The sequence below is a fragment of the Gopherus evgoodei genome, chromosome 6, assembly GCF_007399415.2.
Source record: "Gopherus evgoodei ecotype Sinaloan lineage chromosome 6, rGopEvg1_v1.p, whole genome shotgun sequence".
NCBI lineage: Eukaryota > Metazoa > Chordata > Testudines > Testudinidae > Gopherus > Gopherus evgoodei.
In genome coordinates this window covers 66,704,083-66,721,092 of record NC_044327.1, presented here as the reverse complement: position 1 = coordinate 66,721,092, position 17,010 = coordinate 66,704,083, and the positions used below count along the sequence as shown (strand labels likewise).

At 41.9% G+C, this 17,010-nt stretch overlaps 1 protein-coding gene across 2 annotated transcripts in view; it reads right to left on the bottom strand.

Annotated features, from left to right (window-relative positions):
* Positions 1-17,010, bottom strand: part of TMEM232 (transmembrane protein 232) — a 128,269-nt gene that overhangs the window by 75,705 nt on the left and 35,554 nt on the right. For both annotated transcript variants that reach the window (XM_030567470.1, XM_030567471.1), the window contains 3 exons: positions 14,308-14,407; positions 12,432-12,583; positions 2,861-3,039 (listed from right to left, as the gene is read on the bottom strand). In XM_030567470.1, coding sequence (XP_030423330.1) covers positions 2,861-3,039; positions 12,432-12,583; positions 14,308-14,407 — 431 coding nt within the window. The remainder of the gene's footprint in view (positions 1-2,860; positions 3,040-12,431; positions 12,584-14,307; positions 14,408-17,010) is intronic.

Genomic DNA, 17,010 nt, shown 5'->3' with positions numbered 1-17,010 from the left:
CTGGAGCAACACAAAAGGGACTTGGGCTGGGCCAAAGATCTAGACCAACTTTTCTCTGACTCTTCCCAGTGATATCAGTACCCCTATCAAGGCTCTTTTTATTTCGTAGCATATTGGGCTGAAGTTGTGCAGTCAGGCTACGTGATCTATATGGCAGAGTTGCACTGAATCTGGTGACCAGCTAGAAATAAGGAGATTTAACTGATTACTAAATCATTTGGTAATCTTTGGTTTTACTGAAGTACTTTTAAAAAAAATAAAGTCCCCCCAAAGAAAAATAAAAATGCATGTAATTGCCTTGCATTGCAGAAAAGAAGTCCCATTCCTGCAGGGCTTATTGGTCCCCAGGAACAGGGAGCATGCAGTGGCAGGAGGCTCTGAAGCACTATCTTGAGAAAGGTGGAGGAGGCTTGCAAGAAGTGGTTGCCATCTAGGTATCCTCAGCTCCACTTCTATATGATAAAGAGCTGCCTGACAGCTGCCTTCCTCTGTGGCTTAGGTGCTCTGCTTGGCCACCTTCAGTTCTTACTTCCAACTACATCTGAGAAAAGGGTAACTATGAAGGCCTTTTTCAGTCTTAGTGCTGCCCTCTGTATCAGACAGATTTTTCTCTCTTCTTCCCACGCTGTCCTTTTAAGGACAACAGTGTACAAAGCCACTGACAAACAAAGTAACACATCTATGGAAATTAATGACAAACGGTGGGTGGACAAGATGAGGAGCTAGAAGTGGCAGAATAATTTTTGTGGTCTGTTGTGGAAAAGACCACCACCCAGTTGATTTGAATCAGACAGCCTGAGGCAACCTTTATTGATAAAACAAGACTACAAGATTACAAGTATGCATACAGGGAGAGACTGCGTAATCTCACGCAAGAGGTAGGCTGCTCTGCCCTTCACAATTTTCACCAAGCTTATAAAGGTTAAAACCGCAAAATGTCATATTGTTTACACAAATTATTTGCCTTTTTTTGGTAATTAATATTGCAAATCAGCAGGTTATTTACTGTAAGTTTAGCTTGGGGTATTTCCAGTTATTGTTAATTATGCTGACTGTTCTATGACCCCTTGGTTGCAATTACATATTGCAAAAGCCTTACCATATAGAATATTGCAAATTAGCAAGCTATTTTAACAGATATCCTGTGTTTTGGGCAGTGTTGAGCTGGTTATCTTGTGACCCCACCTTGTGATCTACCTTACGCAAGCAAAGCTACTATATTTGCCTATAGCTGAACTGGCCTCCAAGGGACCCCTTGTCTCCTCCTAGTTCCTCTTTTGTTAGTGTTCCATACCCCGCTTTTCTCATATCTAGTTTCTCCACACCCAGTGCACACCCAGTGCCACAGTAATACAAGTTTCTTTGAGAACTAAAACCATGGCTTTTATTTCGCATTTATTTAGCTTGCATAGGCCTGTAAACTAATAAAGCTAAAAGCATATAATTGTTGCAATATTATATGTTAAAATCACAGATGCTTATATCAATGGCAGGGCTCTGCAGCAAGGACTGACAGTTTACTATTTCAATCAAGGCCATGGTACAGTATCCGACCAGTGACAGCAACCTCCAAAAGACTTTGGTGGCAAGACAAGATCCCTTATAAACAGTTGCAAAGCTCTATCCAACGAGACGGGGGGGGGGGGGGGGGGGTTATGTTTCCTTATAGGTCTTATAGTGAGCAGAGATTTGTGTGTCATGTTGGCAAAAAGGTAAATTATGTGGCATTTGCTCAGCAGCATAATTACATTATATACAGAGTCTGACTATTGTGTAAAGATAGGCCCAAACCCTACATTGGCAAACCCACTCACTTACTGTTTGGTTCCTTTCTATAATGGAGTAATGTAGTCTGGAAACTGAAGATCCAATCAAACACTTGGAGAGAATGAGAGAAACTATAAAAATTGCTACCTTGTAAGTAGTGGAAAGGAGAAGAGGAGGACAAGGGCCCCCCAGAAGTCCCCACCTTGCTCTGAGGATGCAGAGCTTCACATCCTGTTGTCGGGGGCTGGGTTACAGCCTGAGATAGCCTACCTCTGTCAGACTCTATGCTTAGGTAAAATCTTTCTACTGCTTCTTCCATTATAGTTATGTACTAAGGCTCAAGAACAAAACAAAGGGAAAAAATCATGCTTGTTGAGAGGTCTGTTATATCCACTGTCCCATTTCACTGAAGTTTATGCAGCTAAACCAATACCCTGGGACAGAACATCCCTGATATCTAGGGAAGCTTACATCTGGTTCCCAGGGCAACCTCCTGTTATGTTTTAGACTAGATTCTTTTGGTTATGAATGAGCAGGTACCTTGCATCACTTTTGCAGATGCTTCTTTTTTTCAAAAAATGTTCTTAAAAAGAAAAATAAAACTCACCCATTTAATACTGTAGCTCTGCTAAACAAAGCCCAGATTTAAAGCTTGACTTTGGCGGTTGATACTTAAATTAACAGAATCATTTAGGAAATCATTCCCACGCAAAATTAATTTTAATCATTCAAGATTAGTTTTGGTCACACTTCACAAGTAAGGAATACAAAAAACCCAAAAATCGAAGCTTGATGTATTTCCCTGAAGGATAGCACACTTCATTTCAGCTGTTTAACTACTTGGAAAATTAAGGCAACTTAAAATGCTAGAATGAAGTTCCTATCAATAACTAATTTAATAAAGACAAACCAGTACAATATCTGTATGTGCTTATAGTGAAAAAGGTAGGAACAATTTATTGATAAAATGAAGTAAGGCAAAGTACATAAATTGCTTCCGCTTTTGGCACTGAGAGTATAAATCTTTTTCATAGGCAATTTAGGTGTGATTAACATTTAAGCACAAAGGTTGGTTTATCAGAGTTATCCTTACCAGTTTTTCTGATGGAGCTCTTCCTTATAGAACAGAAGATGTTGAAGTACTTCATCTAGTCGAGAAGAGTTGTTGTGTACACAAACCCAAACAACAAGACTATGCCAAAGAAAGTGCTGAATCGTATTTTCTTTTTGTTCAAGCATTAATCGAACTGATGGGTCAGAATCCAAGACGGACTAAGAAAAAAATTAAGTGAAATTCATAAATAAGATCTCTTGAATAGAAAGTTAGTCTTTGGTTTTCTACTCAGACTTGTCTTAGAATTTTACTCAGCACAATGCTTGCTCAGCATTCTAGTTTCATACAAAATACAATGCTACAAATGCCTCTAATATATTCTGCACAACGGGACCAAAAAAATCTCAGAATCTAGTCAACAGAGGATGTGCTATTGTTGTTTCTCTGGGGGTTTTATGTATTATGAAGTGCTCACTACCCGAAGTTGTCTCTTCTGAAGTAATTAAAATTAGTGTCCCTGCCTATGCTGTTACATTTAAGCTTGTGTTTGAGCCAGCATTAACAGTATAAACCAGTTTTATTAAGATTTCACTTCAGACTAAGATTAGCTTTATGAAAAAAAAGCCTCAGCCTGCTGGGACTATTAACAAAAAGTAGAATTGCTGTAGTTTGTCTGTAAGGTTAAATAACACAGGTTATTAATCAGTAATGTGGACTGGCACACTTTGGTTATACTGGAAAACATTGAATTGGCCAAGGTTCTGACTCTAGAATCTGATTTGCGTAGTCAGAGCCCCACGTTCAAGCATAGTCCCACTGACTCCAATAGGACTCTGTGTTAAATGTCAATCTCTACTTGTATTTATCAGATTGCAAGATCAGACCCAACATTAATTTGTTTACAAGTTGGAGTTGTGTTTAGAATAAGAACAATTTTTAAAAGATTATCATTTTTTAAACACTGACTTTGGGCAGCAAACCTGTATCAGGATCTGCTAATGCAGAGCCCTGTGCTATGGGGGAGTCCTCGTGACTTTGTGGACTCCACAAGAGTGTCAGAATCTTGATATAGGATTTGTAAGAATTCACAAATTAAACTGAATCAAATTAACATGCATGAAAAATTTACATGACCAAATTCCTAGCTTCTAAGCTCATTTAAAATTGTTATAATCTAGTGATGGCACAAAAATCTATTTTTGAGAAATTACTAAATTCATATAGATTGTTGATTAGCTGCTCTGTGGGCTTTAAATGATGTATATTGTAGGAACACGGGAACTGCCATAGGTAGGTATTGTCTGACAGTGGCCAGCACCAGATGTTTCAGAGGAAGGTGTATGACTCCAACAGTAGGCAGATATGGAGTAATCTACCCCTCATGTTATGTCCCATCCTTTTCTCTAATAGTTAGAAATTGGCTTAACCAAGTTTAGTAACTGTTTCACAAAATGCATCATTAATCACAACTCTGGATATTCTTGATATCCATTTAAGTGTCCACTCCTTTTTCCACTATGAAAATGATTTTGAACTAAACATGTATTAATACATCACAATGACTATAATGGTGCAATCACAGTCCAGAGATAAATAAGGCCCTGATCCAGAATAAAATAAGTTGTGGCCTTATCATAAAGCGAGTCTGCTCAAGCTTCTCCCCTCAAAATACCTGCTTTCTGGTTTGGGCAGTTACACAGCTGCCCAGTGGGCAGGAAATTCTTGCAAATGAGCAGACTACTCTTTGAGCCTTACAGTCCTTGATTTCTCAAGCCCTTGAATTCCCCCACTGGTGGCCACATCAAATGCTTTAGTTAATACAGCCCCGGGATTGTAGAAAATCTCCTACATGGCTCTATGTTGAGAGGCTCAGCGAGCTCAGAGACCAGGAAGTGAACTGAGTTGGTTTTTCAGATTACCTAGGGCTCCCATGAGGGAGCTGTCATACATCCTCACTGGCTGGAGGATGCTGCAGGGACCCTATTTCTTAATTCAGTAAACCTTGGGGGATAATTTTATTATGTAGTGCACTTAAATATGCTATAGAAATTAAGTTTCATTAATAGTAATTGAATCACTGTCAATCCATTTTAGCTGTCTGTTCTGAACTAGTTAGTCTACAATCCTCACTGCTCTTTAGGAATCATTCAGAGCTATGATAAAGAATAGCAGACCTTGAAATAAGGAAAATAAAAACGGATATGGAAGAAGCTGCTGTAATCTGCTGTTGAAGAGTCTAAACTAGGTGTGTATTGTCTATAATCTATGAGCACTATGTTATGAGGTTTGACTGCATTCAAAAGCCTTAAGCACAGCTGGTTTTCAGAGGCGATCCCTTTGAGTGCTAAATATTTTATTATGAAGTGCTACATCCTTCGACAAAGACAAAGAACACTAAACTTTCAAGGGTATATACTTTCAAAATCCTCAAACTTTCTGTGACTGAAGGAAAGTATTTGACAGTAGAGCACCCTTTTTCCTTCCTCTAATAATCCATGCTTACTTACCAATACGAATGTCTTGAAGTCATTGTTATAAACAGGTTCTTTTTCCTTTTGTCTTCCCACTTATTGAGGAAACTTGGTCAGTTAATTAGCTTAATTAAAACAGTGGTATCATTTTTAATTGCAGCCTTTCCATATGTTGGATGTGGTAACAAAGTAGGGAGGGGTATTTTTCCCTGATCCTACAGGTGCAGCAGCATACAAGTATAATAAAAAGCCTAAGTCTGGTCACAAAAAAATTCCCACAGCACAGAAACTACAAAGCCTCTTCTGCACGTTCCAATATAGGAGTGCACCAGTATGGGGCTGAGGAAAGGACCAGATCCAGCAGCATTATGATTCCACAGGGTGCTGCTGCCCATAGGCAGCTTGGCATGAGCTGTTGTAACATCGGTGGCAACTAAGGGCTACCTAAATTACATCCCATTTTGGCCCCTGAAGCAGCCTAGAAACAGAAGGGTAAAAAAGTGGCTTAAACCTTCTTAGTCCATGCACCTTCACCCCTCTTGGGCTGAGAGTTTTGTACCGCACTTCCCAGAGATACAGCACAAGATCATACCAGAGTTTTTTTCTCCAGTTGCACAGTTTGCATATGCTATACCCTTATTTATAACATGATGACCTTCCTTAAGTGTCAAACCCCACACTCCCCTATGATTATAATCCTCAATTTTCCTTCCTACAAAGGCTTCCACCAGTGCATTCCCATTGCTTGCAGATTGTTCAAAACTCAGCAGAACATTTGCTCAAGGCTTCAAGCTGTAACAATCAGGGCTTTGGAGCTGTGTTCTGGCTCCATTCCAGCTCTAGGCAAAAACCTGCAGCTCTACTGCTCCAGAGCTGCTCTGCGCTTCAGCTCTGGGCTCCACTCCAAAGCCTTCGTAACAATCATACTACAGCTGCCCTTTGTTCTTCATAATGGCTATCTATTAAGCAGACAATTGACTTTAACTTGGCCCTATTGGTCTTTATAGTTCTCCACAGTGAGCTATTAAAGATCTCCTTTTACAGGCATCTCCCAACATAAGGTTTATAGGATCTGCCATTCACTCCCACATCCCAGCTGTATCGTCCACTCACTCTTAACAGCTCCTACAAACCTCCTCTTCCCTGGTGTTTTTTTTTAATCCTTCTTTCCCCCTTGGTGTGAGACATCCCAGATTTATTGACTGCCACAGTATGCTGCAAGGCTCATCTTCTCCCCAAGCTTTTCTGAGGGAGTGGGGTGAGATGGTCATGGGTGTGTAAGGAATCATAACCTCCCACCCTTTATATGTAGCTTTAATACCGGCCAACTCGGGCCATCTTCGGCCACTGCCTCTAAAGGTTTACTGTTGCTGGTGTGGACCCCGCCCTAGGGTGCTGGTCAGAAAACAATGCACGAACTGTACTCTTGTGGAAGGTTACCAACAGTAATACAGCATCTGTGGTCCTGATATATAATTGAATACTTGTAGCTTTCTGCCCTTGTTTAGCCACTGCCTTTAGAATCTTGCTGTCACTGGTGTGGTTCCTGCCCTAGGGTTCTGATTGAAGACCATGTACGATCAAGTACCCTAGTGGTACGTCCCCAACAGTAATATGAGCATCTACAGTTCAAATATAATTAAATACTTGTAAACTTTTGTTTTCATAAAATCTTGTTTAACTAGTGCCTAAGAATTTGCTGTCACTGCCACGGATACTGCAGCGGGACCCTGACTGAAATAATAAGGAAAATCAGTCCCGGCTGCAGATCCCTGACATTGATATAAGCCTCTGTAATTTTAATATATAATACTGTAATAATTATAAATGCTTTTAGCTTTATTGGTTTATAGGCCCATATAGCCAGGCCTAATTTGTTTATCAGTAATGTCTGACCCACTGGGTGGAGAGGAAAGCAAGTATTAAGAAATATGGGTATGGAACACTGACAAAAGAGGAACTAAGCAGGGAGGGACCAGGGGTCTTTTCCTGCCAGTCTGGCTTTAAGCAAAATATAGCATAATAAGACTGCTTGCTTATGGAAAATTGCCAGGTGGCATTGTCAAGTGACCAGCTTAATCACTGCCAAAATGTGTGACCTATGCAATATGCTAATAGCTTGTGCAATATGTACTCGCAATCAAGAAGTCATAAGACAATGTAATTGCAAAAGCCCCTAACTGGAAATACCCCAAGCTGAATTTACAGTAAATAACCTGCTGATCTGCAATATTAACTACCAAAAATAAGCAAATAACTTGTGTAATCAATATGACGTTTTGCGGTTTTAGCCTTTATAAGCTTGGTGAAAATTGTAAGGGACAGAGCAGTTTTTCCCTTGCATGGGATTTTCTGTCTCTCCCTGTATGCATACCTGTACTCTTGTTTTATCAATAAAGGTGCCTCGACCTGTCTGACCAAAATCGAATAGCTGGTGGTCTTTTCCACAACAGGTGGTTTGATAAGGTTTCTTCATGATGGATTGACAGGGACCACTTATATTTTGAGAGACGAAGTCAACTTTGAGAAGGATGGTTAAATGTTCTAATATGGTTATTTGTCCATTTATGTTTTCCTTCCTCTTCATGTAATGATATGAGCCCTATCACAATAGTGTCACAGAACAACAAACATTAATTAATTTGCCCTCACAATATCTGTGGAAGGTTAGTCCCATTTTACAGTCTGCATCTACTGAACCTTAACTTCCTGAGTGCCTGTGGTCAAGTGCCTTAACCATAACACCATCCTTCTGCCTTAAGAAATGTATGTATAAGTGCCTACAACCTTGAGTAGGTGCTTTTAAACATTTTAATAAATGTTTCCCATTTAAGATACCACCTCCCCATTGCTCTTTTAAGAGAGTGACTCAAACCACTTTCCAAAACATGTACTGTTTTCATGGTTCAGCAGCAGACAAAAACTCAGCAGCAGCCAGCCAGTCACAATTTTCCAGAAAGGAATTGATCTCACTCTGGCCCGGCAGATCTTCTTATACTAGCTTACTTGGCCCTGATTAGCTGCTTCCCATACAGCTGCTCTAGGCAGCTTGGAGGACCTCTCTACTGCCCTTTTCTGAGGTGGGGTGTGGCAGGGCTACAACGCCTCTAGCAGATGGCCTCCAGACCCAGGCCACCCGGCACAGTCTTGCAGACGCTGGTGGCTCACTGGGGCTGTTTCACTGACATCAATGTGGGGTGGTCAAGGAATGCACATGATGCATGCATCTTTCGGAACACTGGACTGTATAGAAAACTGCACGCTGGGACTTTCTTTCCAGACCAGAAGATTTCAAATGAGGATGTGCATGTGCCCTTTGTGATCCTTGGAGACCCCACATACCCCTTGCTCCCATGGCTCATGAAACCTTATATCAGGAACCTAGACAGCAGCAAGGAGTGCTTCAACAACAGACTCAGCAGGTGCCAAATGACCACTGAATTTGCCTTTGGCTGATTAAAAGGATGCTGGCATTGCCTTTTTAGCTGGTTAAACATCAATGAAGAAAATATTCTGATGAGCATTGTGGCCTGTTGTACTCACCATAATATTTGCGAATGAAAGGGGAGAAAGTTTCCCCAGGGGTGTGCTGCAGAGGCGATCGGCTGGCTGCTGATTTTGCGCAGCTGGATACAAGAGCAATTAGAGAGGAGCAGCAGCAGGCTATTGGAATCAGGGAGGCTTTGAAGGAGCATTTTGACAATGATTCCCAGTAATGTGTCTGTATGTGATGAATTCAGCCAGGCAATGTTTACTTGCCGCCATGAATTACTGCTGTAGTGCTTGCTTCTTGAGCATTAATTGCAAAGAGTAAATATTCCTACCTATAGTCATTGTTTCAATGTTAGCACTGAGCGATCTATATATGTCATAACTGAAGAACCCTTTTATTTCAAAGACTTAAGTTTTAATGGGATAAAACACAAACCTTTGGACAAACAGAAGACAGGAAAATGAACAGTCTCATGGTCAGAGCTGTCACAGCTAGGTGTAATTCCAATTTTCATTGGAAAACCAGTCCTCAGGCTTGGAGTGCATGGGGTACTGTGGGGGACCAGAAACACATGATGAATGCAGTGTGAGAGTTTGGGGAGGGCATAGACCGGAGTTCAGTAGTGGCTGGAGCGGGAGTTGGGCACAGATTTGCACTGATTGCAGGCTAATGAGGGACTTCAAAACCTCTGTCTGGTCCTCCAGGAGCTTTATAATCTGCTCCTGCCCGTGTCCTTTCCTGGCTATCCGGCCTCAGTCTTTCATTAATTGTCTCTCTCCACGCTTATTTCACTATGTGCTGTATCTGTTGACTGAAGCACTCCACAAAACATATACTCCTTATTCCTCCTGGGTCGCCCTCTTATCTGATGGAGGTGCTTTGCCAGTGTGAAAGAGTGTGTTCTCAAGGGTGCATCTTTAGAAGACAAAGAAACAATGAACAGAGATAGTATTGAGAGTGCACTCACAGCCCTGAATCACAAAAGTTATACATACCTCTTTCTCACTGTCCCTGGGCTAGCACATGGGTTGCTGCAAGTCCCAATTAAGGTGAGTTTGCAGGGGGTGGGGGGAGAGAGGGGGAAAGGGCAAGAAGGGGCAAAAAGTGTTTTTTGAAGGGGGTTACTATAAGTGGCTATTCTGAATATTGGTACCCTTTTTGACAGACTAGGGTAATCAAGCCCAATGTCTCACTCCTAAGAGCAATCCAAGATGCAAGGATACATCTGCCTGAGTGTGGCTTCATATTGGCTCCGTATGCTGCTCGTTTGTGTGTTGCTCTGGTCCCTGCAGAAATAATTGCTGAGTGGTGCTGCAAAGTTTCCTACAGCTCGGGGGGGAGAAACAAGGCAGCTCTCCCAAGAAATCTTAGGCAGAGGATTGCAGAAAACCTGCAGGAAAGTTTCCTAGAGATCGCTATAGAGGATTCCAGGGACATCCCCCTGGACATTAACAAACTTTTCTGCTGTGGCCCCACAGGCTCTGTTATTAATTTCTGTATCTTATGCCTCTTCTACCATACAACAAAGTTCACGAGAACTCAATCTCCTTTCACTGCAATATCAAAGCAAAATAAGCTTATCGGAGTTCCCCTGTCTTGTGCACTAGGGCTGGAATTATAGGACTGTCTAGACCCCTCCGGAGTGGAAAAGAGGTCCTGACTTGCTGTGCCACCAGACAGCCTTTCCATGTGCTCCACATCATCCTCCAGTTCCACTCGCTTGTCCACAACTTGCTCCCAGGGTTAAGTCTGCTGGCTACTGCCTCCAGTCTCCCCGAAGCATCCACAGGGCTCCTGGTGGTGGAGGCAGGGTCGCCACTGAGGATGGCATGCAGCTCCTTATATAAGCAGCATGTTTTTGGCTACATCAGAGTGATGGTTAGCCTCCCCTGCCTTCTGGTATGCCTGCTTCAGCTCCTTGATTTTAGCTACATCAGAGTGATGGTTAGCCTCCCCTGCCTTCTGGTATGCCTGCTTCAGCTCCTTGATTTTAGCATGACACTGCTGTGTGTCCCTTTTGTTCCCCTTCTCCTGCATGCCATTAGCAAGTAGCCCATGTGTATCAAAATTCCTACAGCTGGTGAAAAGCTGTGACTGCACAGCCTCCTTGCCCCAAATACTTAGCAGATCCAACAGCTCTGGTGTGCTCCACGTCTGCTGTGGAAAGCCAGCATGGTCAGATGGGAAGATGCTGTGTGAACTGTGCATGGCGAGCAAATAGGAAGAGAATTTCAAAAATTCCTGGGCCTTTAAAAGAGAGGTGCATACCTGTGTACCTTCAGAGCAGAATTCAAACTGCTGACCAGAGTGGTAATGATCGACATTGTGGGACACCTCCTGGAGGCCAATTAAGGCAACATAACTAAGTGAGGAGTCTACACTGATGCGCTGTCACCACAAAAAGCTCTATGCAGCTTGTCACAGTGGTTTTATTATGTCAATATAGCAGGGGAGTTACATGGGTGGGAAAGGCATTTCAGTGTGTACACCTCCACTGTTTTGTCAACAAAAGCTGACTTTTGTTGACAAAACTCTGTAGTGTAGACAAGGCCTTAGTTTCTCTCTCTGTGAATTGAGATAATGGTACTTTCCCTCCTTTGTAAAGCACTTTGACATCCTTGGATGAAAACTGTTATTTAAGAGTTAAGAATTATTAGTATTATAAATATTATTTATATTTACTTAGATTAGGAAAAGACAAACAAAAACAACGTTGGTCAGTGCTCACACAGCCTTACACTTCCTCAGGTAAATACATAATTGGGTAAAGAGAAAAGAGCAAGAAATATTGTTTACCCAAGAGAGACTGTAGGAGCCATTTTGATGTCATTACAGCCTGTAAGCTAGACACATAATTAGGCAGTTTTTAATCATATAAATGATAGGCTATTGTGCATCACATCATTATGGATCCTATCATTCCCTAGCACAGAAAAGGCAGCTAGAGGAGAAAACTTACTCCGAAAAATTCTCTTTGGTCCACTGCACACAGCATTTGATGCATCATCTCCAGGGGGAGGGATCCAGGGCTGCACAAAGAGAGCAAGGGACACGGCCATTCAACCGTGCAGGCATCACCAATATCTACAGGGAAATCTGCATGCCTCAGGGCAGCCCTCAGAAAGCCAGCTACTCTATGCTGCTTTCCAGGACTGTGCTCCCCCTTCCCCATGTGCTCCTCCTGGCCCCCATGGCAGCAAGGTTCAGGAAAGTGCTCTGTTGCTGCAGAAGGGCTGTGCATGAACTCCCCCACAGCCACCCATCCCTGTCCATTTCCACACACACTTTGAAGGAAGCAGATGCCATAGAGCGGGAGTAAATGCTGTCATGAAAACAGAATCTTAAAAGGGATACTGACACCACCCTAGCTACTAATATGCACTCGGTCCCTGTAGTATCACATTGATAATTAATTGCATTGCATCAAAGAAACATGGACAGCGTATTCATGAAATGATATATTTCACAAATCCAGGTGGCAATCACTACAGATGAGTGTGTATTCTGTTTATCCTGTCCCTGGACTACAGGTAGTTTGTCTAGCTCAGCTCAGCTTTAATTATTTTCACTGAATTACCAAGTATGCTTATTTGATCACAGTAATCCTTTCTGATGAATCATGTATCACCTCATTTATGTTACCCACCATGTCAAGAGGACTCTGCTTCTGTCTTTCTTCCAAGCTTACATCAGAAAATACCACAGCACCACATATGGTTTCTCCAGCCTTCAGCATAAATTGCACAGCCGAGAGGATGTTTGGATATGGATGGTAGCAGACCTCACAAGCTGAAAGTGCTATGGCATGAAAAATAATTTTGTGAAAATTGTCTTCCTGTTGTTTTATAATTTATTCTGTTTGCCTTTTATTTATTATGTGCTATTTAACTTCACTACTTTGCTGATGGACTCATTAGCAAATTTTCCAGAGTAGATTTATAAATGTTGTGTGACCTCTTGTGGTATCTTGTGGTAGAACACAATACTACAAGTATGAGTCAGAGATAATAGCTTATGTAACCCATGAGCTACATATAGTTGAAGTCTCTCATGATGACTGAATTCCTAATTAACTAAGGCTAACTCTGAACAAGATGAGGAGGCTCTCAGCTAATAGTGAATCACAATGTAAACTCTCTTCATGCCAGTCATTCAGTGACAGCATTTATTTTTGGCTAACTCTGCATGGAAACCAGACTCAACTTTTGTAAACTAAAATTGCGCTTTTTTTCCCCCAAAACTACGTATATCCTTTGATAAGATCTGAAGCTCCACGATTAGCATTCACATGCTGACATCTGTACTGTAAATGGGATTTGATTCCTCTCAATAACCACACTTAGCACTGAAGAGGTAGAGTAATGTATCAAGCCATCTGAATTCAGTTGCATTAAATAAAAGGGGTTTTGAAAGGGTGTATAACCATTACCTCAGTAGTTGGGTGAATGCAGATTTGACTGCCTGTAAGCCAAAATATTGCTTGCTGCATTACATTTTAAGAACTGGCAGATACAGGAAGTTCTGTTGTGAGAGTGTCAATGATATTTATGTGTTTTCTATAATTGACTGGTGTGGACAAAGCTTGTAAAATAAAAGGTGTCAGGAAAAAAGTGGGTAATAATTTTTTTAAATCATCTGATTCTTTGTTCTTCATTTTGTGTATTACTTGTGGCCATGACAACCAATTGACAGTAGCAAGACTGCAATCCCTCTGCAGTCTTGCTACAGCAGCAGCCTACTGATTCACTGCATACAGTGTGCATGCATGCTGAACAGTCTGAAATAGAATATGAATACCTGGCACTAGATTAAATTTATCAGCAATGTCAGCATAACAAATAAGTGACAGAAACCCAGTCCTATGAGCACTCTCCCTTTTCACTGTCAGCCTGTGTGCGTTGCAGGCACTCAGCACCCTGCAGGATTGGGCTGTATGTTAGAACCGTACCTGAGGGACATTTAAGGCTTTTGCAATGTCACTTTTTTCTATTTATAGCAGTGACCTGTCACCTGTTATCACCTAAAACATATGGTGCTATATAAGATTGCTTTTAGTAAGGGCTTTACAGATAATATTAATCACATTCCAAATAGGCTTTAAAAGACATTGATTTGATTCATGTATATTTTTAAAATACTCAGCATTCCTGCTTATAAGCAAGTATTTATTTGAGATCAGTCAATAGTCTTAAAATCACAATATACTGTGCATTTTTGACATATGTACTAAATTGACTAATTATATAGTGATGCAGAGTTGCTCTGATTTTTCTTCCTTCTTCACCTACAGACCTCACCTTTTCTATTTTACCTAAATAATGAGGCTAAATGTTGACTGCTTTGCATGCTTACTGATGCATATGAAACTCTCAATTCAGGTGGACAGTATTCCTAAGAATCAAATGGTAGTCTCTTGAGTGAAGCACAACGTGAGATATTCACTTAGGTCACTTCCATTTCCCAAATTAGTAGTTAAAAGTCATTGTTAATGTTGTTTATATAGCAAATATACAATGTTCTACCTTTTAAATCTGTATGAAGCCTATATGTATGTTCTCCAGAAGTCTCCAGGTGACCACACAGGTGAAAAACAAGGAGCCTTAAAAAGACCAAAAATCCAACCTGTCAAAAATAAGTACAACAAATATTTTTTATATCATGCCACTCACAACAGATGTATAAATACCACCTTTGGATTATGGGTCTTATTCACCACTGCCCTCCTCCACTTGAACAGCGATATAACTCCACTGAGTTACACCAGCATGAAATTGGATTAAGAGAGTGCTAAATCAGATCATATCTTCAGATTTCACACATGTGGAACAATAATGAATAACTCTTGTCTTGTGTTTTGCATTCACTGTATATTAATGGTACACAGTAAATTAATAACACTTTGGCACTTGTATAGGGTTTTCTTTTCAGTGTGTGAGTGTAGGGGGGACTGGTGAGAGAAGATACGTATCCTCAGAGTTTTCTTAGTGTAAGGGAATGAACACACTGCTGTGAACTAAATCCCTCCAATACTGAGAACAGATTTGATGAGGAAACAGAAATAAGGAAAAATTACACACAACCAAAGAAAACTCAACCCAGTATGATGATTCTATGATTACAATGCCAATCAGGAGAACCATGGAGCTCTCATCTTTGTCAACAGTGTTGCATGGACCAGGCCCTGCAGTGGGAGTGTTAGGGCAAAAACACTCCATCAAGGAGATCCCATGTGAAATGTGTGGGCATTTTAGTAGCATCCATTCTGCAACTGTAGAGCTAGATACTATATTTTATAACTTAAAGTTTTAGATGGTGGCTTTGATAACTTAGAAGCAAGCTAACAGAAGCAGAAAAAGCCAACAAAACACGTGAAAAGAAATGAGAAAGCTAACAGGCTCCATGCAGCTAACAGGCTCCATGCAGCCATCATTAAAGAAAATAAAATGTTAAACAGATTGCAAATCTTGGAAAATCATTCAGAATTTAAAATGTCAGAATAATTGGACTCTCTAGAGCAGCTGGAACAAACAATCATATTGCTTTTTTTGGAACAGTGGGTTCTGAATATATTGCAGTTGGATTTAGCTAAAGATCCAAGAAGACTATTTTGAAAGATCATACAGAATCAAAATAAGGGCTCCATTTAAGACCTCTGAGCAAGATGCAGAAAGAGCAATCATATTTACTGTGGCAGATGTATGCGGCAAAGAGAGAATCCTGGCAGTACCTAAAAAAGTAATAGATGTGTTCTATTTAAAAATCTTGAAGGTTTGTTCTTCTCAGATATAAGCCTCTGAAAACATGCAAAAATGAGATAATTTGTTTTATATAAGACAAGTGTTTGAAGCAGCTCTCCTTCTCGTGCCCAAACTCCCAGACAGATGCTAAGGAGAAAACATGTATTTTGGAACACCGAATTAGCACAAAGTGCTGCAAGTAAAGAGATTCCACAAGGATGCTAAGACAATACAGGACACATTTGTATTTCTCTTTGTCTTCATAGGGTTTTTTTGTTTGACCAGGGTCAATACCTGGAAGCACTGCACAGCCAGGGGGAAAGCCAGAGGTAAGATCAGGGAAGTATCATTGGGACTGGCTCCTCACAGACTTCTGGATACTTTCTTCTGGTTTGTGTTTTTACTTCCGATTATGTAGCTTAACTGCAGATGACTGATTTTGAGTGTGTGCGTGTGCAGGGCCTTTTAGTTTTTGTAACCAGACAACCCGTAAAGGTTAAAAGCATTTGCAGATCTGGATGGCTAAGACTTTGCTGAGATGCTGAAGCTACAAATGGCCTGACCTTGCAGGTCCTAGGCAGGCTATGTACAGACTGCAGGGTCAGACCTTTAGGGCTTGAGTTCTCTCTCACACCAGTTTGTCATCCATGTAATTCCATCAGCTTCCAGAGAGCTGCTCTTGATTTACACCAGTAAAAGTGAGATCAGACTCATGCACCACAGAATGCTCAGATACTCCATAACAGTTAAGGCTAGTTCTGCTTCCTCTCAAGTCAATGAGAAAACTCTCTGACTTGAGTGGGAGCAGCATTGGGCCCTTAATGGGTGGGCTTTTTTTTTTTTTTTTTTGCTGCTGTTCAACCAGAATCCTGGCAATCATACAAAGAATCTCACAGAATGAATGGGAGATCCTGCTTTCGCCAAGGGCAACTCTAGGCACCAGCTAAACAAGCAGGTGCCTAGGGCGGCAAAATATATGGGGTGGCATAATGCTGGGGCCCCAGCTCATATCTGAAGTGGCGTTCCTGGCTGGATCCTGACCACCCTGGGGGCCGGTAACCAGCCTGTTGTTCTGCTGCCGGGTGCAGCGGGGCAGGGAGCTGGCTAAGTGGGGAATGTGTCCCCGCTGCTCTCCTGCAGGGAGCGGCCACCCCCAACCCCTCAGGCAGGAGCCGGTAGCGTGGCCCTGCCCAGCTGCAGAGGAGAGCCGCTCCTCCTCAGCTTGTCCCCTCCTCTGCAGGCCGAGGAGCAGCTTGCCCTCTGCAGCTGGGGTAGGGCCACGCAACCGGCTCCAGCCTGGGAGGGGGGTGGGGGGGCTGATGAAAGCGGGAGAGCGGCATGAACAAGCCGAGGAGGAGCAGCCCGTCCTCTGCAGCTGAGGCAGGGCCGCGCTACCGGCTCCACCTGGGGATGGGGGTGGCCGCTGACCGCAGAAGAGCAGTGGGAGCTGGTAGCGCAGTCCTGCCCGGCTGCAGAGGATGGGCTGCT